The sequence below is a fragment of the Bos taurus genome, chromosome X (genome assembly GCF_002263795.3).
Source record: "Bos taurus isolate L1 Dominette 01449 registration number 42190680 breed Hereford chromosome X, ARS-UCD2.0, whole genome shotgun sequence".
Taxonomy (NCBI): Eukaryota; Metazoa; Chordata; class Mammalia; order Artiodactyla; family Bovidae; genus Bos; species Bos taurus.
In genome coordinates, this window is record NC_037357.1 from 63,696,047 (window position 1) to 63,723,437 (window position 27,391).

Consider the following 27,391-nt stretch of genomic DNA (forward strand, 5'->3'; position numbering starts at 1 on the left):
CTGTTTTTCAGAGGTTAAAGTGTCTGCCTGGAATGCAGGAGACCTGGATTCGATCCCTGGGTCGGAAAGATCCCCTGGAGAAGGAAATGGCAACCCAATCCAGTACTCTTGCCTGGAGAATCCCATGGAGGGAGGAGCCTGGTAGGCTACAGTCCATGGGGTCGCAAAGAGTCGTACACAACTGAGACCCAGTCCCCACATTTAACTCTTTCAGTTGGTTTCTGCTTTTTACCTTCATATTTATAAATAACATGGTTCTAGTGGTATTTTTTATTTTTCAATTATAGATTTTATTTATCAAGATCTTACTAAGGAGGATGAGGACTTAGATTTCTTGTTATCAACACCACTGACGTACCAGATAGATGGGCCCCAGGCTGAGCAGCTGAAATCCTCTGTGGATAGATACTTCAAGATAAAGATAATGGCAGGAACAAGGAGGAACTGAGTCCTGCTTGAACTTGGATAGAAGATAAAGAGACCACATATTTCTCATTCTTAAGGTCAAAGAGGCCTCTCTGACTATACATGTGCAGAAAGGTTCCTCAGTAGGTCAGAGAAGGGAGGGAGCACCAGACCATAATATGCTCTTCTTCCCAGAAGCCCTTGCCTTGGAATCCATCTTGGCTAAGAGATGCACACACACACAGGGGAAGACCCTGAGTTAAACCAAATAGGGATTCAGAGCCAGGCAAAAGCCAGATGATTGGCCAAAGGAGACTTGGAAAAAGTGCCCTATATGAGTGATTTAGGGCTGGTGTGCTCCTCCTCACTGGCTGGGGAGGGGGAGCAGGGGGTGGTGCTCAGGGTGGACCACACACACTTTCTCTCCAGTATGTATCTCTGCCTTGCTTCTCTCTTAAACAAACTGTTTCTCTGTGTGCTCTCCGACTTGTGTGTGTTAGTCGCTGAGTTGTGTCCAACTCTGCAACCTCATGGACTGTACCCCACTAGGATCATCTGTCCATGGACTTGTCCAGGCAAGAATACTGGAGTGGGTTGCCATACCCTTCTCCAGGGGATCTTCCCGACCCAGGAATCGATCCTGGGTCTCCTGCATTTTAGGTAGATTCTTTATCGTCTGAGCCACCAGGGAAGTGCTGTGTCTCTAATAACAAACTATGTACCTGTTTTTCCAGTTTTTGCCTCCTTGAAACATTCTTACTTTCAAACAGGGGCAAGAGACAGCTAAATTTTGCTTCTAGCCTCTAGGCAGAGGTTCAATTCCTAGACAGGGAACTAAGATCTTGCTGCAAGCCACTGCTCACTGCCATCTGCATGAGATCACCACCACTATCACATATCATCAAACCACCATTCTCCCATCACCAACACCTATCAACTCATATAAACATACTTCCTCCCTCTTCAGAAGCATAACATAGTGGTTGGAACATGAACTCTGGAGTTAAGATTGCCTTGGTTTGAAACCAGGCTCCACTACATGCTAGTCATGTGACCTTAGAAAAGACAGAAAACAGCTACAGCTCTGTTTTCTCTTTTATAAAATGAAGTATAATGACAGTACCTATTTTATAGGGTTGCTATAAGAAATGAGTGAATGCACGTAAAGCATGTTCAATACAGTGCTTGGAGCATGGTAAGTGCCATATAAATCTTTGCTATCATTACATCTATGTCACAATTTTTCATTAAATCAAAATCTAGTATTTACAACAATATGACCAAGAAAGTAGTCACAGATGAACCACAGAGGTTAGTTAGACTCATTTCCTTTCTCTTGTAAGTTTTTGTTTTTCCTAAAGTGACTACTTGCCCCATTTTTCTACTTTGTTTAATTTTCTGATGCAAAGAACTGACTCAATGGAAAAGACCTTGATGCTGGGAAAGATTGAAGGCAGGAGGAGAAGGGGACGACAGAGGATGAAATGGTTGAATGGCATCACCGACTCAATGGACATGACTGTAAGCTCTGGGAGTTGGTGATGGACAGGGAAGCCTGGTGTGCTGCAGCCCATGGGGTCACAAAGAGTCGGACATGACTGAGCAACTGAACTGAACTGATAATTTTCTGTGTGCCTACTACTAATTCATTCCTGACTCTGACAGAATTGTAAAATGTCTCTCCATACTGACATGTACATCAACTCAACTATTCTTTATTCTTTTTCTATTTTCTTCTGGGAGACAACCCTCCCCCGACCAAACTGATTGGTTGCTAGACTCTAGGTCCATGCATACCAGTCTACCTTAGACATGAAGAATTCTTAATTTGTTCCTTCATTTTGATATAGTACACCCTCTACTGGCTGGCTTTCTAGTAAAGTGTTCAGTTCAGTTCAGTTCAGTTCAGTCGCTCAGTCGTGTCAAATTTCTGAGATCTTGCATGTTTGAAACTGTCTTTTTTTTTTTTCTATCTTAAAATTGACTGACAGTTTGAGATTACAAATTTGGGAATATTCCTTCAGTCACTGAAGGCATCATTCTAACATCTTCTAGTTCCTCATGCTGCTGCTGAGAAGTCATTCTGATTACCACCACTATGAATGTGACCCATTTTGTCTTCATGGAAGCCTTTCAGTCTCTGTCTTTCATGTTAGAAATTATTTCTACAATGTCTAGTGATCCATGGCTGTCTGTTCATTTTCAAAAGAAAAATGATAAGAAGTCAAATGGAAGCTCTTTGTAAGAGGGAGAAGTTTATCAATGGTCAGCCCATGTCTAGAGAACAGATTGTGACTTGTGCTTCAGGGACTGCCAATGATCAGTATAACTATAGGTCTTTTCTCCTAGTTCAGTCAGTCTACCAAGAGAGAAATCACCATCCTAAGTCACATAAGAGAGGCTGCCAGCATTCTGGGAGCCAAGCAAGAGAAGTCTACTGACACTCCCAATATTCAGTATGTATGCATTCACTGTTGTCAGTATGGGATCTCATTCGTGTCCATAGCTGTACCTGCAGCCCCTAACTCTGGTTGAGTCTCTCTACAGCTGTGCTATCCAATACAGTAGTCACTAGCCACATGTGGCTATTTAATCTAAATAAAACTAAAAATGCAATTCTTCAATCACACTATATACTTTCAAGTGCTCAACAGCCACTTGTGGCTACCATATGCTATGCTATGCTATGCTATGCTATGCTATGCTAAGTCGCTTCAGTCGTGTCTGACTCTGTGTGACCCGATAGATGGCAGCCCATCAGGCTCTGCTGTCCCTGGGATTCTCCAGGCAAGAACACTGGAGTGGGTTGTCATTTCCTTCTCCAATGCATGAAAGTGAAAAGTGAAAGTGAAGTCACTCAGTCATGTCTGACTCTTCACCACCCCATGGACTGCAGCCTACCAGGCTCCTCCATCCATGGGATTTTCCAGGCAAGAATACTGGAGTGGGGTGCCATTGCCTTCTCCGGTGGCTACCATATAGGACACTACAAATATAGAACATTTCCATCATTACAGAAAGTTCTAATAGACAGCGCTGCTCTAAAGAGTAAATTCCAGGCTTATGCTGAGGGAAGGAATGATACTCATTTCACTGATGAGCTGAGGAAGAGAATCTGAGAGAATCCACCTACTCTTCAGAGAAAACCCTAGGTTTCTGCTAAGGCAAGGGGCAAAATCAGTACAAATTTAGATCTATATTGTTGAATATATTAACAACTAGTCATGTAAAACTATTGAAATTTCAATTAATCAAAATGAAATTAAATGGAAAATGTTGTTCCTTAGTCACACTAGTCATATATCAAGTGCTCCATAGCAATGCTACTGCTGCTGCTAAGTCACTTCAGTTGTGTCCAACTCTGTGTGACCCCATAGACGGCAGCCACCAGGCTCCCCCATCCCTGGGATTCTCCAGGCAAGAACACTGGAGTGGGTTGCCATTTCCTTCTCCAGTGCAGGAAAGTGAAAAGTGAAAGTGAAGTTGCTCAGTCGTGTCCGACTCTTCGTGACCCCATGGACTGCAGCCTACCAGGCTCCTCCATCCATACAGAGGAAAACAATAGAATGGGAAAGACCAGAGAGCTCTTTACGAAAATGAGAGACACCAAGGGAACATTTCATGCAATGATGGGCACAAAAAGGACAGAAATGTTAAGGCCCTAACAGAAGCAGAAGATATTAAGAAAAGATGGCAAGAATACACAAAAGAACTATACAAAAAAGATGTTAGTGACCCAGATAACCACGATGGTGTGATCACTCACCTACAGCCAGACATCCTGCAGGTGCAAAGTCAAGTAGGCCTTAGGAAGCATCACTACAAACAAAGCTAGTGAAGGTGATGGGATTCCAGCTAAGCCATTTCAAATCCTAATAGATGGCACTGTGAAAGTGCTGCACTCATTATGCCAGCAAATTTGGAAAACTCAGCAGTGGCCACAGGACTGGAAAAGGTTGGTTTTCATTCCAATCCCAAAGAAAGGCAATGCCAAAGACTGTTCAAACTATGGCACAACTGCAAGCATCTCACATGCTAGCAAAGTAATTCTCAAAACTCTCCAAGCCAGGCTGCAACAGTACATGAACTGTGAACTTCCAGATGTTCAAAGCTGGATTTAGAAAAGGCAGAGGAACCAGAGATCAAATTGCCAACATCCGTTGGATCATAGAAAAAGCAAGAGAATTCCAAAAAAACATCTACTTCTGCTTCATTGACTATGCTAAAGCCTTTGACTGTGTGGATCACAACAAACTGTGGAACATTAAATAGATGGGAATACCAGACCACCTGACCTGCCTCCTGACAAACTTCTATGCAGGTCAAGAAGCAACAGTTAGAAACAGAAATGAAACAGTGAACTGGATCCAAATCGAGAAAGGAATACATCAAGGCTGTATATTGTCACCCTGCATATTTCACTTATATAGAGAGTACATCATGCAAAATACCGGGCTGGATGAAGCACAGGCTGAAATCAAGATTGCCAGGAGAAATATCAATAGCCTCAGACATGCAGAAGACACCACCATTATGGCAGAAAGCAAAAAGGAACTGAAGAGCCTCTTGATGAAAGTGAAAGAGGAGAGTGAAATAGCTAGCTTCAAACTCAACATTCAAAAAACTAAAATCATGGCATCCAGTCCCATCACTTCATGGCAAATAGATGGGGAAACAATGGAAACAGTGTCAGACTTTATTTTCTTGGGCTCCAAAATCCCTGCAAATGGTGACTGCAGCCATGAAATTAAGACACTTGCTCCTTGGAAGAAAAGCTATGACAAACCTAGACATACTGTGGAGAAGGCAATGGCACCCCACTCCAGTAGTCTTGCCTGGAAAATCCCATGGATGGAGAAGCCTGGTGAGCTGCAGTCCATGGGGTCACTATGAGTCAGACACGACTGAGTGACTTCACTTTCATTTTCACTTTCATGCACTGGAGAAGGACGTGGCAACCTACTCCAGTGTCCTTGCCTGGAGAATCCCAGGGATGAGGGAGCCTGGTGGGCTGCCGTCTATGGGGTCACACAGAGTTGGACATGACTAAGTGACTTAGCAGCAGCAGCACCAGACAGCATATTGAAAAGGAGAGACATTACTTTTGTGACAGAGGTTCATCTACTCAAAGCTATGGTTTTTCTAGTAATCATGTATAAATGTGAGAATTGGACCATAAAGAAGTTCAGTTCAATTCAGTTCAGTCAGTCATGTCCAACTCTTTGCCACCCCATGGACTGTAGCATGCCAGGCTTCCCTGTCCATCACCGACTCCTGGAGCTTGCTCAAACTCATGTCCATTGAGTTGGAGATGCCATCCAACCATCTCATCCTCTGTCATCCCTTTCTCCTCCTGCCTTCCATCTTCCCCAGCATCACAGTCTTTTCAAATGAGTCAGCCCTTCGCATCAGGTGGACAAAGTATTGGAGTTTCAGCTTCAACATCAGTCCTTCCAATGTATATTCAGCAATGACTTCCTTTAGGATTGACTGGTTGGATCTCCTTGCAGGGACTCTCAATAGTCTTCTCCAACACCACAGTGCAAAAGCATCAATTCTTCAGCACTCAGCTTTCTTTACAGTCCAACTCTCACATCCATACATGACTACTGGAAAAACCATAGCCTTGACTAGACAGACCTTTGTGGACAAAGTAATGTCTCTGCTTTTTATTATGCTGTCTAGTTTGGTCATAACTTTCCTTCCAAAGAGCAAGCATCTTTTAATTTCATGGCTGCAATCACCAATTGCAGGGATTTTAGAGCCCCCAAAAATAAAGTCAGCCACTCTTTCCACTCTTTCCCCATCTATTTGCCATGAAGTGATGGGACTGAATGCCATGATCTTTGTTATCTGAATGTTGAGCTTTATGCCAACTTTTTCACTCTCCTCTTTCATCAAGAGGCTCTTTAGTTCTTCTTCGCTTTCTGCCATAAGGGTGGTGTCATCTGCATATCTGAGGTTATTGATATTTCTCCCAGAAATCTTGATTCTAGCTTGTGCTTCATCCAGCCCAGCGTTTCTCATTATGTACTCTGCATATAAGTTAAACAAGCAGAGTCACAATATATAGCCTTGACGTACTCCTTTCCCGATTTGGAACCAGTCTGTTATTCCATGTCCAGTTCTAACTGTTGCTTCCTGATCTGCATACAGATTTCTCAAGAGGCAGGTCAGGTGATCTGGTATTCCCATCTCTTTCAGAATTTTCCACAATTTGTTGTGATCCACACAGTCAAAGGCTTTGGCATAGTCAATAAAGCAGAAGTAGATGTTTTTCTGGAACTCTGTTGCTTGTTCGATGATCCAACAGATGCTGGCAATTTGATCTCTGGTTTCTCTACCTTTTCTAAATCCAGCTTGAACATCTGGAAGTTCGTGGCATAAAGAAGGCTGAGCACCAAAGAATTGATGCTTTTGAAGTGTGGTGTTGGAGAAGACTCTTGAGAGTCCCTTGGACAGCAAGAAGATCAAACCAGTCAATCCTAAATTAAGTCAATCCTGATATTCATTGGAAGGACTGATACTGAAGCTGAAGCTCCTATACATGGCTACCTGATGTGAAGAGTGAACTCACTGGAAAAGACCCTGATGTTCAGAAAGACTAAAGGCAAGAGGAGAAGTGGACAACAGAGGATGAGATGTTTGGATGGCATCACCAACTCAATGGACATGAGTTTGAGCAAGCTCTGGGAGATGGTGAAAGACAGTGAAGTCTGGCATGCTGCAGTCCATGGGGTCACAAAGAGTCTGACATGACTGAGTGAATGAACAACAGTATTGGACATCACAGATTATACAACATTTCCATTATTTAGAAAGTCCTATTAAATAGCAGAGCCTTAGATATTCTACAGACCTTCATGTTTTAAGTCTTTCATCCCTCTATTTAGTTACATGTTTCATTCAATAATCACCAAGGAAACACCCAAGCCATTCCCAAATGTAACACAGTTAAATCACCTCGCTTCTTGTTGCCTTCTCCCATAGCAGACACAGGTTTTGGGTTTCCCCATCCTGCTATGGTAGCTACTACCAAGACTCCAGCCAGCTTTTAGTATTTGAATTTAGAAAAAAGGCACTCGTTTGCAATGAGTGGAATGCACCTTAGTAGGAAAAGAGGAAAAAAAGGCAACTCTTCTGGATGTATACAAACCCAGTGCCAGGGCACATAGCTTGGAAATAGAGTACAGGCTGGCATTTCACTACCATGTGCCTCCTCAATCAGATACTCTTGAGCAGTGTAAGTGGAGATCCTAGTTACCACTATTTCACCTATTTTCCATTTTCCAAAATTCTGTTGCCATCTCTCCCCTGCTGTCCTCTTCTCTCTCAATCTTTGTCTTCATGGGTTTAGAGTTTAGTGTACTCCTTTACTATCATTTTAGTGGATTCCACATGAATTTAATTCTCAAACTTAAAGTCAAACCAGTCAGTCTCAAAGGAAATCAACCCTGAATATTCACTGGAAGGACTGATAGTGAAGCTGAAGCTCCAAAACTTTGGCCACCTGATGCGAAGAGCCAACTCATTGGAAAAGACCCTGATGCTGGGAAAGATTGAAGGCAGGAGGAGAAGGGGGCAACAGAGGATGAGATGGTTGGATGGCATCATCGATTCAACGGACATGAGTGAGCAAACTCTGGGAGACAATAAGGGACAGGGAAGCCTGGCATGCTTCAGACCATGGGGTTGCAAGAGACAGACATGACTGAGTGACTGAACAAAAAAGTAGGAATTAATACTTTTCAACTTGAATCTTTCTTTCTGTTATGATTCCACCTATTGGTGCTAAAAATGTATTCCAATCAATCACACAACAAATCTCAAGTATATATATATACCTGAGTAGGACAGAGGTAGACAGAATTCTTAGTCTATCCTTTTAAAACAACACAAACAACCAGAATTATCAGTTCACAGCAGAAAGTTGGTATCTGGGTTATCCAAATCCTATTCTCTAGAAACAAAGCTAAACCTCCTATGCAAGTGAAAAAGCCACTTCCCAGAAAAAACACTTTTGAGAGTAATACCTCAAAAACAAACTGACTCCTAATTCTGATGCTTTTGTATTTACCAGAAACATATAATTCTGAATAAAAATAAAAGAAGCAAGTATCATTGTTTTAAATTACAAACCTGTGCTGGTGGTACTTGCAAAGGATTGTTATCCAAAATTATTACTTGTAAATGATGCAGCTTCCTGTAACAAACTGGAATTTCGGTCACTTTATTACAAGAGAAATCCAGCTTGACTAAGGGAAGATCTCCTAATTCTGTTCAGAAACAAAAATAATTTAATTAAATTCTATATAGTTATTCTCTTATTCATGTGAGTAGGAACAGTGAGCATCTTACCATCTGGTAATGCCTGAAGATTATTTCTTCTTATGTTTAGCTCTCTAAGTGATTGTAATTTTCCCATTTGTTGGGGAAGAACCTGAATCTCATTGCAGCTAATATCCTAAGGAAAAAAGAAAATAAAATTATAACAAACTAATGGAGAAAGAGAGCTATATTTCTACTTTTTAATTAGAGCACATGGCTAATAGCTAGCAAGTCACCTCCAATGTCATTTCTCTAAATATGGATTATCAGGCAGATTTATATTTACATCATGAAATCAATCCAGCACAATTAACATAAATTTTTTTGTGTAAAAGTGTGAGATTATAACTTAGTAATACACAAGTCAGCATTTTGAAAATCTCAACTAAAGACCACTCTTATCAACTAAACCCAGAAGGTGCTCTTCATTCATAGGTAAAATGAAAGAGAACTATCAATCACTGGGATAATTTGTCAATTATAGTAGTTGTTTGGGCTTCCCTGGTGACTCAGACGATAAAGAATCTGCCTTCAATGTGGGAGATTTGGGTCTGATCCCTGGGTTGGGAAGACACCCTGGAGGAGCACATGGCAACCCACTCCAGTATTCTTGCCTGGAAAATCCCCATGGACAGAGGAGCCTTGTGGGCTACAGTCCATGAGGTCTCAAAGAGTCAGACATGACTGAGTGACTAAGCACAAAAAGTAGTTGTTTTGAGATACCTGGTTGGGCAGGAGGTGAGAAAGTCAAGGATTTACAGATGTGAGCTGGAGAATCAAAGCCCATGGTCAGAACTGATTTAACAAAACCTGTTTCTATGAGGGATTACAGGCTCAAAATTTGGTGGCTCACATCATAACCCAAAGACATTCTAAGAGATCTGGTCAGAACTGCCTCATGGTTATGTTAAAATGCAAACCTCAATTTAAAGGTAAACAATACCACATTTCCACAATAATAGAAGAAAGGAACAGCTTAAGTTATTAAACTGTGCAGTCCTCTCCCCCTTTCTTATCACATCAACAGAAAGGGAAGAAGAATCTGCAAGATCTCAGGCAGAAGTCATTCTAGACACACTGCAAATGAAATTCATATTCTACTGCAACTGCCCCCAATTTCCAACTTTGACTGGAAATGACATTTAGCTTGGAAGGAAAGGGGTGGCACATACATGTACTGTTTTATCAAAAGTAAAAAAGGCAGGAGGGTAAATTCAAAAGAATATTGTTGTTGTTTAGTCACTGAGTGGTGTCCAACTTTTTTGCGACCCCATGGACTGTAGCCTGCCAGATTCTCCTGTCCATGGGATTTCCCAGGCAAGAATACTGGAATGGGTAGCCATCCCCTTCTTCAGGGGATCTTTCCAACCCAGAGATCAAACCCTCATCTCCTGCACTGGCAAGTGGACTTACCACTGAGTCATCAGGGAAGCCCCTAAAGAACATTAAATAATATCTAATCATCTATAGATTTTAAAATATATCTACATGCCATCTTCATTCAACAACTATTTATCAAATACGAACTATTTGCTGGGCACTGTTCTAGGTGCTGGGGACGTATCAATGAATAAAACAAACAAAAAGTCCTGCCCTCATAGCTCCTTATGGATACTGCATTATAGCAAAAGGAGTAGATTACACAATATGCTAGAAGTGCTATGGAGGCAAAAAACAGAGCAGGGTAAAGGAAAATTAGTGTTAGTAATATTGGAGAAGAATAGGAATTTAGATTGTTTCATAAAGTAGTTAATATTTGAGCACTATTATCGGAATTGAGAGTATGAGCCATGCCAATACATAAGAAAGGAGTATTCCAGACAGAAGGAACAATAAATGTAAAGGCTCTTAAGCAAAGCATATGTAACATGTACTAAGAACAGCAATGAATCCAGTGTAGCTAGAGAAAAGTGGGCAAGGGGAAGACTAGGATGGAGGGAAAAGTTTTGGCTTTTACTCAGAAATGTGGCCAGGTACCAGAAACTTTTAAACAGAGGTATGACACAATCTAACTTATGTTTTGACAAACATCATCTTAGCTATTGTGTTGAGGATAGTCCAAATGATGGATAAGAAAACTTCGGAAAAACATCCATTAGATACTATGGCTCCCTCCCAAAAGAGCCTAATACTGAAGATGTCCCTACAAAAAAAATAATAAAAATTTGACAGGCAGCTGCCACTTCATAGAAGAAACAAACCCGGCACAGGATACTGAACTACTCACCAATGGGTACTCTACAAAATACTTAGCTGGGATTTGAAGGCCTGAGAGTATTTCCTAGATCTAATGACAGACTTCACTATAGCTGGCTATGACATTCCTAGGATATACTGTCCTGGGAAAACATTCCAATGACAGGTAATATCCACAAATTAATTCTGTGATGTAAATTGTCAATTCAAAAAATAAAATTATCAATTAGCCACCCTAATGCAATCTATCCACTGTTACTGATTTTGAAAGTTGAAAGTGCAATAAATTTACAGTGCTAGTAAAACAATGATTAATATGTTTTAATATTCTGTTTAAATAAAAATACTACACTAAATCTCAAAATCCTAAATATTTTTGAAATTTCATTTATCCAAAAACTATCTCATGTAATGTAATTTAAAACATAGGGTTAAAAACTGAATGAAAAAGAAAGAAAAAAAGAAATTACAGAGCCATAGAATCTTTTTTAAAAAAATATTTATTTGGCTTCTTCCCGTATTATTTGCAGACACAAGATCTTTGTTGCATCATGCAGGATCTTCCCTTGCAGCGCTCTGGCTCTCTAGTGGCAAGTGGGCTTACTTGCCTGATGGCATGTGGGATCTTAGTTCCCTGATCAAGGATGGAACCTGCATCCCTTGCATTGCAAGGTGAATTCGTAACCACTGGACCATCAGGGAAGTCCCAGAATCATAGAATCTTAAAGGAGAATGTACATAAAAATCTTTAAAAACATTAACAGTGTGCATGCCAAAGACAGTAATGAACCCCTTATATTATGAATTTGTTAGATCACATCTGGCATCTTCTGTTCATTTCTGAGTGTTACATTAAAAGAGACTATAATAAAAGGGAGCATTTTAAGGATAGAAATAGCTAAAAATAAAAGGCAATAAAGAATAGAAATATAGAAACCATAAAAAGGAATAAAGGTAATAAAAATATTTAAGCCACAGAAAAACAGGTCTTAAGAGTTTGGTAAAATGGAGAGTACACACACAATAAATTATAAATATCTGAAGGGAATAAAAGTTATCAGTATCTATACTTCTTCACATGATAGTCTCAAGACCAATGGATAAAAGTGATGGGGCATGTATCTTAGTTCAAAATAAGAAAGTTAACAAAATTTTGCAAAAGAGAATTAGGGCTGCCTCAGATACACAAACACAGATTTGTCCACCATTGAAAATATACAACTAGATGTGTCAGGGATTCCTGCATTAGGAAGTGGTTTTATCTGATTACTTACAAGATTTCTTACAATATTAAAATTCTGTGGTTCTACAACATAATAAGACTAAACTCAAGGAAGTTTCCTTGCATTACAACTGCATATGCTTATGAATTTTAAAAAAGGCATTCCTGAAATTTCTGTTCATTACATTCTATTTGTACATTAATTTCCCACTATAAACTAGTACATAAGTTCCTCAAGAAAACTTTTCGCCCTCCACACATAAAAAATCATATTTATGAACACTTGAAAAAAATCTATGTATTGGAAAAGCATTACTCAAGATAAAACAGAAAATAAAAAAAAAAACAGCATGGTATATTGTGTAAGGTAGAAGTAACAGAAAGATGTGAAAATAGCTCACTGTTTTGAAGATTTGATTATGTTTCTCTGAGTTCATTGTCCTATAATACCTAAAATGATATGTTCAAAGTAATTATTTTAAATTATTCCTATATTTCTACAATCAATTATATATAAAGGCCTCTTTCCATTTATCTTCATTTCAAAAGTGTTATAAAATTACATGGGGATATAGACAAAGGTCATTTTATTAATTCTACTGCATGTAGGCATTGTACTTTCTTTCTTATCTCCTCTCTCTGAAGACTTCATTGAAGTCCTGTAAAACCTTAAAAAAAATAACCTTACCTTTTTCTGATCTAAGAACTTTACTGTCTACAAAAAGGATAGACAATTGCTTATTTGTCTGAAAGTATTTTTTAAGATTTGTAAGCAAGTCTTCTGATCTCACTAGGACTAAGGAACAACCAAGGTTTTTATTGTAGTTGTGAGCTAAAATCAGACATAAGCAAGGGTATCTCGAAATATCATTAAAGAGAACTTAGGCATATACCAAGATTTTTTTTTTAATTAAAGTGAAATTACATAAAGGAATTAATCTCCTGAAATATAAAGATATGTGTTATGCACATTACATACAATCGATACAACTATTTTACTCACCAATTCCATTAAATCTTTTAATTTTCCGATTTCTTCTGGAATGGATACCAGTTTATTATTACTGAGGACCAAAACTTTAAGGGGAAGATCGAATAGGTATTTTGGCAATGTTGATAAAAGATTTCGACTGAAAAGAATAAGAAAGTCTCATTATGAGAAATAAGTCTGAAATGAAGTATGTTGAAAAAGAACAAATCACTTCAAAATTAAGAATTTTTCACTAAATAACAACTATTATTTAATTATTGCTTACTTTGTAACAGGCTAATATCTTTACATGCACTGTCTCATTAAATCCTCATATTAACCTAACAAGACAGGTGGTATTACCTGCATTATACAAATAAAATTAAAGGTTAAATTTGGTTAAGTCACGTGCCCAGGCACAAGCCTGAACTGTGATCTGTAATATTGTCCTACACATCACCAGCTCTCAAAACTCAGAATTTTTCTGAGCTAGAGAAAATTCTAACAGAATTCTCAAAATTCTTCCGAGCTAAAGAATTGCCAGAACCTTGCTCTCTGGTATAATTTCACTATATTCAATACCTCTACATCTCTCACTAGGGGAAGGCTCCAAGGATAAATTTGCATGCCCTGTGTTCAAATTTATGAAAGAATGAATAGAATTATACCTTTAAAAATACGTAGTAACCTTAACCCATTCTCTTTTGTTGCAGGTTTATGGTAGAACAGTCTACTAGCACCTTCATTTCAGCTCATAGTTGATACAACATTCCCGTCTCTGCAGATTTATTTAAATATAAGGACAACTAACATTTGTTACTATGTAGCAGGCCATGTTCCAGAGAAGGCAATGGCACCCCACTCCAGCACTGCTGTCTGGAAAATCCCATGAATGGAGGAGCCTGGAGGGCCATAGTCCATGGGGTCACTAAAAGTCAGACACGACTGAGCGACTTCACTTTCACTTTTCACTTTCATGCATTGGAGAAGGAAATGGCAACCCACTCCAGTGTTCTTGCCTGGAGAATCCCAGGGACGGGAGAGCCTGGTGGGCTGCACAGAGTGGGGCTGCACCTCTATGGGGTTGCACAGAGTTGGGCACGACTGAAGTGACTTAGCAGCAGCAGCAGCAGCAGCAGGCCACGTTCACAGCACCTCACATGAATTAACTTGACTAATCCTCACAACAACCTACTTTAGGAAGATAGATACTATCATAATGCCCATTTTACAGATGAAGAAAAAGTCTAAAAGAGATTAAGTAAACTGCTCAAAGTCACAGAGCTGGTAAGTGAGAGTACCAGGATTCAAATCCAGGCGATTTGGCTTTGGGTCCCTTACCCTCAAACTAATTTTGGCCAAATTTGCATGCCAATGTAGATTGACCTGAACTATCCCTGCTGTAGACTAAATGTTTGTGTTCTCTCCACTCAAAACTATAATATTGAAGCCTAATCCCCAACGTGATGGTACATGGAGGTGGGGCTTTTGGGAGGTGATTAGTGGCCTTAAAGAGAGACCCCAGGGAGTTCCCTTGCTCTTTACTCCATGTAAGGACTCAGCTAGAAGAGAGTCATCTATCTATGTAAATCAGGAAACTGGTCTTCACCAGACACTGAATCAGCTGGCACTTTGATCTTGAAATTTCCAGCCCTCAAATCTATGAAAAATAAATTTCTGTTGTTTATAACCACCCAGTCTATGGTATTCTGTTATAGTGCCATGAATGGACTAAGACAACTCTACTACCAAAATATATATAAAGTGTACCACTACATTTACATACTATCAAGCATTCATTAGCAATTTGCTATTATTTTCCCTGCTTTTCAAAGTGATATTTATAGGCTTGTACATAGCATTTTATATAACATACACAGCAATAAAACTCCAGTGTTACCCCAAGAGAGGGACTTCAAGCCCTTTTGCCCCATTTTATGCCTGCAGAGGATGTCCAGAAAAACTAGACTGGTTTAATCACATGGCACAGACTTCAATAAAAAAGGCTAATGCCCCAAGACCAGAAATCCTAGCCAGACTGTTGGAATGTCAAATATGCTAGGTGTTTGTCACAACTCTTGCACTTTAAGGATCAAGTACAATCCTTGGGAAAGTGGTCTGTCTGGAGCACAGAGGGTCTTCCTGAGGATTCTACTGAAAAGAAGCATAGTATACAGGAAGAAAGAATAAGCTAAAAATTATCTTACAAGTTTCTTAAAATCTTTTCACCAAAATAAAAAATAAATAAATAGGAAAAAGAATGGCACATAAAAACTCAATCTAATCTCCCTCATACTAGGAAAGTTTAAAAATTGGTTTCTTTTCTTCCCTTAAGAAGCAGGTTTATTGAATTAGAAGTCAGCTCTCTATTTCTTTATACATAGATAATAATCATAAATCTTCACTTTTCCCACATGCTTTAGAGACAGCCAGAGGAAGCCAGTCATTAGAACAAGTGTTATGTTAATATTGTGTCTGTAAATAAAAATTACAAGTCAACTTTTAGAGATCAAAATGGGAAAGAATCACAAAAAGTTTTAGTAAAGCTATTCTAAGATATACCATAAATGTTAATATATAAATGCAATTCAATTTTTGACAAATTGTTTTTTCCATAAAAGAACATAATAAAATGATAATAAAGACAAAAAACTTAAAAATACCTCACTTTCCTCAAACCTTTCCAAAGCCAGGCCAAGGAGATTATGTACCCAGTTAGAGAAAGGAGCAACCCAAATGACCAATATCTATGGAAGGAAATTACTCTCACACATATTAAGGTTAAAATTGTTTCAGTTAAAGTAATATGTACTGCCAGGTGACCCCACTGAGGGAGATATACATGATCAATATCACAGAGAAAGGAACATTATCATTGACGTATATTAATTATATTTACTACTTCCCTATTTGAGAATTTAGACAAGCAACTTCATTAAGGAAGAAGTTTTCCCTTATAATTCAAAACATAAAACAAAAATAAGAATAAGATTCTAAAATTAAGTCACAATATACCACTTCCCATTTACTGTCACTCATTTGGTAGGGCATTTTTTTTCTTATACTTATTCAATGTTCAGTCTATTATAAAAACAGCATAAAGCTAAGAATGAGAGTTCTACAGCCATACTGCTGCTTTGATTAGAATCTTGGCTCTACCAGTTGCAGCATGTGTAATTTTGAGCAAATAGTTAACTTCTGTGCTTCAGTTTCCTCATCTGCAGTGCAGGGATAATAACCACATATCTGAAAATGTTGTGAAGATGAAATGAGGTAATATGGGTAAAGTATTTTTAACACTGCTTGGCACACAGTAAGAAATTATTATTAACATCAACTATTATCCACTTCCTAACCTTCCAATAATCCCATCCCAATCTATCCATCCTTGAGGTAGCAACAAGAAGTCACAAGAGTGAAAAATATAACTCAAGAACTGTTTCTTTATAATGTTCCACTTTAATTGGGGGTGCTAATAAATAAACCTGTGTTGTAGTACTATGATTTCAGCAAAATATTTCTGCTCTAAAGCCTTGGTACTCAAAGTGACCTAAGGACCAGCAGGCATGGGCATTACCAGAGAGTTGTTAGAAATGCTGGCCTATGAAATCAGAATCTGCATCTGGTTCCTTTGGGCACTGAAGTTTGAGAAGCACTGCTCTCAAGAACAAGACCAAAAATCTATAAAGTAATATGGACATATAGAAAATGCAAATAAGATGCTGTTGAGACATAGGTTACATAGCCAAACCAATTACATTCCTTTGCAACTAAAAATCATTAGAACTGTATTAAAAAAAAAAACAAAATTTATTCTCCCCAAAATTGCTTCCTTACCTAATGTTAAGGTATGTTAACATCTGCAGGTTTTTAATGGCTTCAGGAATGATTTTGATGCAATTATGGTATAAATTTAATGTTTCAAGAGGTGCAAATAACCAGACCTCAGAAGGAATTTCTGTAAAACGATTTCTTGAAAGATCTGAAAAATAAAAGCAATGTCTGCATGTCAAACACACACCTACATTTGTGGTAATTAACAGAACTATTTACATACTTGCTGAATTACTGAGAATCCAACCAACTATTCAAAATACTGACCTTGACCTTTTGCCTTCACCTTGAAGGCAAAAAATATATAGAAATATACTCAATGGAAAGTCTGTTCATTAACAAACTGCACTTGATATACTTCAATATCTTTAAATATTGTTTTTTTTAAATACCAATGAAGAATTCTCTCTGATATTTAAAAATATGAATAAAACCTTCCCTGATCTCACATCCCTCTCCATCCACCTCTTCCTCCTTTACAACAAAACTTAAATAAATCTACAACATAACTATATTTCATACTTACCATGGACTTTTCAACCCATTATAATTTGCCTTCTATTCATTTTTTATGTCCACCAAGGTCACTAAGCCTCCATATCAACCACCACTCATCCATTTGGAAATGTTTCTCTTCCCTTGGCCTGGAAAACTACACTTCTGGATCATTTCCTATTATCTCCCTGGCTTCTACTAAGTCTCTTGCTAGATTCTCCTCTACCCATACTGTGAATGTTTTTGTTCCTAAGGACTCTGATATAAGGTACTCTTTCCTCAAAGTGAAGTGAAGTCGCTCAGTCGTGTCCAACTCTTAGAGACCCCATGGACTGCAGCCTACCAAGCTCCTCCATCCATGGGATTTTCCAGGCAAGAGTACTGGAGTGGGGTGCCATTGCCTTCTCCGCTTTTAAAGGCCTAGAAGCTGTAATTTCCTACACCCAAAAGCTAGATCACTAGATCCAAATCCTCTGGGGCCCATAGCTTGAGAAGTCAAGGTTTTTCCTTAAGACATACTCTATTAGATGATTTAATCCAAAACTAGGGTTACTATTCATATGCTGACAATTTCAAATTAAATATATGTTTGAACACCTATGTGCTAATCTTTAGGACTTCCTCTTCATATCTCTCAGGTACCTCAAATTCTGCAAGTGCAAAATCTTAATTGAAGATCTTCTTCCACATATCTGTTTCTTTCACTTTACATAATGTCATAATCACCAACATTCTCCTCATGAGCTGCTCAAGCCAGAAACTTGGCATTTACACTTGATTCCTTCCTCTCTTAAACTATTCCAAGTACAAATAAATAATTCTATTCACTTAAGTTTTCACACACACATGCACATACACACACAAATAGAATTATTATAACTATTATACATCTATTGATACTTTGTTAAATGAAATTTTGAAAAATACTTATGATATCATGTGGCAGGAAAAAAATACCCTAAAAGAGTTTCTCAACCAAAGTATTATTGACTTTTTGCATTGTATAGCTATTTGTTGTATGGGGCTGTCATGGGCACTATAGGATATTTAGCAGCATCCCTAACATCTACTAGACGCCAGTTAACACCCTCTGGTCATGGTAGTCAAAAAACATCCCATGGAATATAAGCCCTCCTACCCCTGAGAACTTCTGCCTGAACAATTATCAAATTAGCTATCTTACCATAGGAATATACTTTGCTAAGGGCTTCCCAGGTGGTGCTAGTGGTAAAGAACCCACCTGGCAATGCAGGAGACTTAAGAGATGCAAGTTTGATCCCTGGGTGGGAATGATTCCCTGGAGAAGGAAATGGCAACCCACTGCAGTGCTCTTGCCTGGAGAATCCCATGGACAGAGGAGCCTGGAGGGCTATATTCCACAGGGTCACAAAGAGTCAGATCTGACTAAAGCAACTTAGCACGCATGCACACACACACACACACTGCTAACACTACTTCATTATACTTATGTGGTTAAAAACATAAGACTATCATTTACCTTTATCAAGAAAAACATCTATGCAGTTAGGGAGTTTGGAACCAACATGTACACACTGATACTGCTGCTGCTGCTAAGTCGCTTCAGTTGTGTCTGACCCTGTGCAACCCCATAGACAGCAGCCCACCAGGCTCCTCTGTCCCTGGGATTCTCCAGGCAAGAATACTGGAGTGGGTTGCCATTTCCTTCTCCAATGCATGAGAGTGAAAAGTGAAAGTGAAGTCTCTCATTCGTGTCCGACTCTTTGCGATCCCATGGACTGTAGCCTACCAGGCTCCTCCGTCCATGGGATTTTCCAGGCAAGAGTACTGGAGTGGGTTGCCATTTCCTTCTCCACTGCTATATTTAAAATGGTTAACCAACAAGAATCTACTGTATAGCACAGAGAACTTTGCTCAATGTTATGTAGCAGCCTGGATAGGAGGGGAGTTTGGGGAAGAATGGATACATGTATATGTACAGCTGAGTCCCTTTACTGTCCACCTGAAACTATCATAACTTTGTTAACTGGCTATACTCCAATATAACATAAAAAGTTAAAAGAAGAACATCTATGGTGTATCTTAGGCTGCTGTTCCTCATCTGGTCTGCCCACATAAGAACAGCTTCCTACCAACATTAAAATTTCTCACTCTGAAGGATGACATCTATTTATTTAGCAGCATAATAATTTGCTATTCAGAATATTAATATCTATGTATGTTTTTACATATGTGTGTATACATGCACACATTCATTCACCTAATGCAAAATTTTGTAACTGGCTAAAGAAAATTTTAGTTATGATTATATAATATAAAAGTTAATTTGGATTCTTCTTCTTCTCACCAAAAGACTCTGAATAACTAAATAAAAGGATAGATGGGATTATTAGAAATCAAAATCTGAACCTGAAATAGAAGTTTTCAATTTACTGGCTCACCTCCTCTAGATACCCAGGCATCATGCAGTTCTATTGAGGGAGAAAAATTAAGACTTCTTTTTTTTAGTTTAGAATATTTCTTTTACATTTGACTTTTACCTCTTATCCTTATAACTTCAGAACTCTAGGAGTTGAAAATTACTGTTTACAGTTAATTTGAAATCCTAAAAACAAATTCTGCCCAGTTTGTTATTCTGTATAATATTTAGTAAATACTCATAAATAATACATAAATTCTAGTGCCCTAGAATTAGATGATGGTAGCTTGCATGGAGATGGCAAGAATAAAGATAAAAAATAGAATTTGAAATATATTTTGATATTAGTACTTACAGGAATTGGGCAAGTAATTGTCTATGTGGGATAAATAAGAGACCGTAATCAAGAATGGAATCCAGAGAAGACTGGAAGGAGAACAAGATGGCAGAGAAGTAGGATAGAAGTGCTTGCAGAACACCGGCTGAGAGCTGATAGGAGTACCTGACCACCAGAAAAGAATATATAGAACCAAACAAAACTCAGTAGGATGAAGGAACTAAGAGGGAAAACAGGAGTGTTAGTAGGACTGGACCTGCCCTCGGTGGGTGGGGGAACTGAAACAGGGGTCCAATTCCCACATCAAGGTAATTATCTGGGTCACAAGAGAAACATTTAAGGCTGAGAGTGAAGCAGCTGATCTGTGGTAGCCTAAATGGAATGAGAATCAGACAGTCCTTGCCACAGCCGTATGTACCCCAGAAAGGGACACAGGTCCCCTACAAGGTGCAGCAGTGGGAGCTGGAGCATAGGGATTGTAAAGCAATCCCAGGGTGAGCGCTGCTGTTAACTGCAGAGAGATGGACCAAGGGGACCTGAAGGAGAAGACTGTGGTGGGAAATGCCTGTGGAGGAAAGCCATGGAAGCAAGGTGATACTGTGAGTCATGCATAGTGGGGTGGAACCATCACCACAGTCTCTCTCTCCCCACAGGCCATCGCCAGCAATTGAATAATAGAGAGGCTGGCCCATCAAGCACCTGATGCACCCAACAACAGAGAAGGACCCTAGACAATGGAGCCTTCTAAGTGCCTGAACAGGTGGAGCTATGGAGAAATACTAGCCAAGGAGGCCCTCTGATCACCAGAGGCTAGAAAAAAAGACTCTGATAGGGCCATAAATCCTGTGGCTGAGGCAGTCTGTGTCCCTGCACACTTGGCACAGCCAGGGTCCCTGCAACCCAAGCAGCTGTGCCACCTTCATGCTTAACTCTCACTGGGGCAGACACAAGTCTTCCAGGGAAAGCTCAGGAGCAAACCCCAGTAGACAACCCACATACACAGGTAGAAATAAAAGCACAATTGAAACCTAGAGGCAGTGTGGCTAAGGAAGAAGACCCAAAACCTTCCCACCAGCTGTACAAGCTGCAGATTAAATCCACATGATCAACTAGGCAGCCTATGTCTATGGAATATATAAAAGGACATTGAGAGTTCCCACAAGAGAAAATGCACTAGTTCTGAGAGCTGTGGACATTGGAGGCAAGAACACAAAGGAGCAGGACCAGATTAGAGTCTGAGCTGCCCTCACTGCAGATCTGGAGACCAGAACAGTGCTGGAGGGCATCCTAGGTAGGCGAGGTGGACTGTGACTCCCAGCAAGGGAAAGAACCCTGACAGCAGTGACTCAAGAAAAACATTTATTCTTCTTATATTTTGACTTGTTCTGTAGTTTCTTTTTTTTTTTTTCTTTCCTTTTTTTTTTCCTCTGTTGTAGTTGTTGATTTTATTAGCACTATGAAATATAATTAAGCTTTTGAGGTTTTTTTTTTTTTCAATCACACTTTTTATTCCTGTTATAAACCTCTACCTCTACATTGGCCTTTTGCAGTTCTGTAGAGTTTTCTTTTTTATTCCCTCTTTTTTTAATTTTAATTTTTAAATTTCTTAAACCTATTATTTTTTCTACATTTATTCCTTTGTTTGCTTTTTCTACTGTTCCTTTCCCCTTGCAGTTAATTTTTAATATATATAAATTTTCTTTATCTACCTCTATTTAACTTTGCATATCTACTCTTCCTTTCTTTTCTTTCTTTTTTCTCATATTTGTTAGTTTTGTTTTCATTGCTTTATCCCCAGTTGGCACCTTGCTTTAGTTTTGTTTTTTAGTTTGTGTTTCAGTTAGTGTTCTTAACTGGTGGATATCATTTTTGGTTTCCAGTGTTTGCAGGGTCAATCTATTGTACTTTATTTTTGTTGGACTATCTTGATTTTGCTTATGTGTGTATGTGTATATGTGCATATTCCACTATTTTAATTATTATTTGCATGATTTTGTAACTGCCATTTGTCTGGGGATCATCTTGGGTTTCTCATTTTTGGGTATCTGTTTTAATCTCACTTAATGCCGTAACAAACTACCTGTGGAATCTCTGTTCCTGGCCAGAGATCAAGCCCTGAAAGAACTGATTCCAAGACCCTAGACTACCAGAGAACTCCTAACCCAAGGGAATATCAAATGGTGAGAACTCCCACAAAGGAAACCACTTGAATACAAGACCCAATATCACCCAACTACCAGTAGCACCCTGTGCTACTACTAATCCAAATAACAAACAAGACAAAAATACAAACCCAATCATCAGCATACAGGATTATCACCTCACTCAGCCCTGCCCATCAAAAAAAATAATAAACTCAGCACAAATCTCATGCTACACAAAGCTTACACAAACCACTGGACAAACCTTAGACAGGCAGGAACAAAAAAGAAGAAAGAATTCAACCTTGAAGGCTGGGAAAAGGAGACCTCAAACACAGTAAGTTTTTTAAAATAATGAAAAGGCAGAGAAATAATGCACAAATGAAGGAACAAACTAGAAACACAGAAGTCCAAATAAATGAAGAAGAAATAGGCAAACTATCTGAAAAAGAATTCAGAATAATGATAGTAAAGATGATCAAAAACCTAGAAAATAGAATGAAGAAAATGCAAGAATCAATTAACAAAGACCTAGAAGAATTAAAGAGTAAATGTACTGAAACAAAGAACACAATAATTGAAATTAAAAATATTATAGCAGGAATCAATAGCAGAATATCTGAAGCAGAAGAAAAGATCAGTGAGCTGGAAGATAAAATGGTGGAAATAACTGCTAAAGAGCAGAATAAAGTAAAAAGAAAGAAAAGAACTGAAGATAAACTCAGAGACCGCTGGGACAATATTAAACACATCAACATTTGAATTACAGGGGTCCCATTAAAAAAAAAAGAGAAAAAGAAAGGGTATGACAAAATTTTTGAACAGGTTATACTGATCTTTCTACAGAAACTCTGCAGCCCAAAAGAGAATGGCAGGATATAGTTAAAAGTACTGAAAGGGAAAAATCTAGAACCAAGATTACTCTACCCAGCAAGGATCTCATGCAAAATTGATGGAGAAATTAAAAGCTTTTCAGATAAGCAAAAGTTAAGAGAATTCAGTACCACCAAATCAACTTTACAAAAAATGATAAAGGGACTTATATAGTCAGGAAATACAAGAGAAGATCTACAAAAACAAACCCCAATTAAGAAACTGGAAATAGGAACAAATATATCAATAATTAAAAGTAAATGGATTAAATACTCCAACCAAAAGACACAGATTGGTTGAATGGATACAAAAACAAGACTCATATACATGCTGTCTACAAGAAACCCACTTCAGACCTAAAGACACATATAGACTGAAAGTGAGAGGATGGAAAAATAGATTCTATGCAAATGGAAAGCAAATGAAAGCAGGAGTAGTAAGCCTCATATCAGAAAAAGTAGACTTCAAAATAAAGAATACTACAAGAGATAAGGAAGGACGCTACATAATGATCAAGGGATCAATCCAAGAGAAAGACATAACAATTGTGAATATCTATGCACCCAACACAGGAGGACCTCAATATACGAGACAAACACTAACAGACATAAAAGGAGAAATGGACAGTAACACAATAATAGTAGGAGACTTTAACACCCCACTTACCAATGGACAGTTCACCAAAACAGAAAATTAATAAGGAAATATGTCTTAAATGATACATTAGATGAGACAGATTTCACTGATATCTTCAGGACATTCCATCCAAATGCAGAAGAATACACCTTCTTCTCAAGTGCACATGGAACATTCTCCAAAATAGACTACATCTTGGTCACAAATCAAACCTCAGTAAATTTAAGAAAACTGAAATTGTATCAAGCATCTTTTCCAACCACAATGCTATGAGACTAGATATCAATTACAAGAAAAAAAAAAAACTGTAAAACACAAACGCATATATCAATTACAAGAAAAAAAAAAACTGTAAAACACAAATGCATGGAGATTAAATAATACATTTCTAAATAACTAACAGGTTACTGAGGAAATAAAAAAGGGAAATCAAACATATCCTGGGAACAAATGACAATGAAAACATGACAGTTCAAAATCTACAGTATACAGCAAAAGCAGTTCTAAGAGGGGAGTTTGTAGACATACAACCCTACCTCAAGAAACAAGAAAAACATCAAATAGACAATCTAACTTTATACCTAAAACAACTGGAAAAAGAAAAAAAAAAAACCCAAGATTAGCAGAAGGAAAGAAATCATAAATATCTGAGCAGAAATAAATGAAAAAGAAATAAAGGAAAAATAAATAAAGATTATTAATTAGTAAAGGTTTACTAATTATTAATTAATGAAGATTAATAAAACTAAAAGATGGTTCTTCAAGAAGATAAACAAAATTGACAAACCAGACTCATCAAGAAAAAAAGACAGAAGAATCAAATCAGCAAAATTAGAAATGAAAAAGGAAAGGTTACATCAGACAATGCAGAAATATAAAGGATTATAAGAGACCATCATGAACAACTATATGGCAACAAAATGCATAACCTGGAAGAAACAGATTCTTCAGTTCAGTTCAGTCACTCAGTAGTCTCTGACTGTTTGCAACCCCATGAAACACAGCACACCAGGCCTCCCTGTCCATCACCAACTCCCAGAGTCCATCCAAACCCATGTCCCTCGAGTTGGTGATGCCATCCAACCATCTCATCCTCTGTCATCCCCTCCTCCTCCTGCCCTCAATCTTTCCCAGCATCAGGGTCTTTTCAAATGAGTCAGCTCTACACATCAGGTGGCCAAAGTACTGGAGTTTCAGCTTCAACATCAGTCCTTCCAATGAACACCCAGGACTGATCTCCTTTAGGATGGACTGGCTGGATCTCCTTGCAGTCCACGGGACTCTCAAGAGTCTTTTCCAACACCACAGTTCAAAAGCATCAATTCTTCGGTGCTCAGCTTTGTTTATAGTCCAACTCTCACATCCATACATGACCTCTTCCTAGACTGAACCAGCAAGAAATAGAAATTATGAACAACCCAATTACAAGCACTGAAATCAAAACTTTGATCAAAAATCTCCCAAAAGAACAAAAGCCCAAGACCAAATGGCTTCATAGGTGAATTCTATCAAACATTTAGAGAAGAGCTAATGCCTATCCTTCTAAAATTCTTTCAAAAAATTGCAGAGGAAGGAACACTTCTAAATTTATTCAACAAAGCCACCATCACCCTGATTCCAAAACCAGACAAAAACAACACAAAAAAAGAAATCTATAGGCCAATATCACTGATGAACATAGACGCAAAAATCCTAAACAAAATTCTAGCAAACAGAATTCAACAACACATTAAAAAGCTCACCATTAAAAAGCTACATCATGATCAAGTTGGGTTTATCCCAGGGTTGCAAGGATTCTTCAATATATGCAAATCAATCAATGTGATACACCAAATTAACAAACTGAAAGATAAAAACCATATGATAATCTCAATAGATGCAGAAAAAGCTTTTGACAAAATTCAGTACCCACTTATGACTAAACCTCTTAAAAAAATGGGCACAGAAGGAACCTACCTCAACATAGTAAAGGCCATATATGATAAGTCGAAAGCAAACATTACTCTCAATGGTGCAAAACAGAAAGCATTCCCATTAAGATCAGGAACAAGACAAGGGTGTCCACTCTCACCACTATCATTCAACATAATTTTGGATGTCCTAGCTACAGCAATCAGAGAAGAAAAAGAAATAAAAGGAATCCAGATGAGAAAAGAAGAAGTAAAGTTCTCACTGTTCACAAATGACATGATACTACACATAGAAAATCCTAAAGAAACTATCAGAAAATTCCTAGAGCTAATCAGTGAATTTAGCAAAGGCACAGGATACAAAATCAATACACAGAAATGACTTTCATTTCTATATACTAACAATGAAAAATCAGAAAGAGAAATTAAGGAATCAATCCCATTTACCACTGCAACAAAACTAATAAAATATCTAAGAATAAACCTACCTAAGGAGACAAAAGAACTGCATACAAAAAATTATAAAATATTAATGAAGGAAATCAAAGATGGCATAAACAGATGGAGAGATATTCCATGTTCCTGGGTAGGAAGAATTAACCTTCTGAAAATAACTATAACTACCAAATGCAATCTACAGATTCAATGTGATCCCTATCAAATTACTAAGAACTAGAACAAAAAATTTCACAATTCATATGAAAACAAAAAAGACCTTAAATAGCCAAAGCAGTCTTGAAAAAGAAGAATGGAGTTGGAGGAATCAACCTTCTTGACTTCAGACTATACTACAAAGCTACAGTCATCAAGACAATATGGTACTAGCACAAAAACAGAAATACAGACCAATGGAATAAGATAGAAAGCCCAGAAATAAACCCATACACCTATGGGTACCTTATTTTTGACAGAGGAGGCAAGAATATACAATGGGGCAAAGATAGCCTCTTCATTAAGTGGTTCTGGGAAACCTGGACAGCTACATGCAAAAGAAAGAAATTAGAACACTAACATCATACACAAAGATAAACTCAAAATGGATTAAAGACCTAAATGTAAGATCAGAAACTACAAAATTCTTAAACATAGGCAGAACACTTGATGGCATAAATCAAAGCAAGACCCTCTATGACCCACCTCCTAAAGAATATAAATAAAAACAAAAGTCAACAAGTAGGATCTGATTAAACTTAAAAGCTTTTGCACAGCAAAGGAAACTATAAGCCAGATGAAAAGACAACCCTCAGAATGGGAGAAAATAACAGCAAATGAAACAACTGACAAAGAATTAATTTCCAAAATATACAAGCAGCTCATACAACTCAATACCAGAAAAACAAACAACCCAGTCAAAAAGTGAGAAAAAGACTTAAACAGACATTTCTCCAAAGAAGACATACAGATGGCTAACAAACACATGAAAAGATGCTCAATATCACTCATCATTAGAGAATGCAAATCAAAACTACAATGAAGTATCACCTCACACCAGTGACAATGCCCATCATCAAAAAGTTTACAAACAATAAATGCTGGAGAGGGTGTGGAGAAAAGGAAACCCTCTTGCACTGTTGGTGGGAATGCAAATTGATAGAGCCACTGTGGAAGATGGTATGGAAATTCCTTAAAAAACTAAGAATAAAGTC

General features: G+C 38.1%; 1 protein-coding gene across 1 annotated transcript in view; it reads right to left on the reverse strand.

The window, feature by feature from the left end:
• LRCH2 (leucine rich repeats and calponin homology domain containing 2) overlaps positions 1-27,391 on the reverse strand; it is a 104,233-nt gene that overhangs the window by 54,372 nt on the left and 22,470 nt on the right. The window contains exons 2-5 of the mRNA XM_024988537.2: positions 16,959-17,103; positions 13,155-13,281; positions 8,764-8,869; positions 8,545-8,681 (exon numbers count right to left, since the gene is read on the reverse strand). Of these exons, the coding sequence (XP_024844305.1) occupies positions 8,545-8,681; positions 8,764-8,869; positions 13,155-13,281; positions 16,959-17,103 (515 nt within the window). The remainder of the gene's footprint in view (positions 1-8,544; positions 8,682-8,763; positions 8,870-13,154; positions 13,282-16,958; positions 17,104-27,391) is intronic.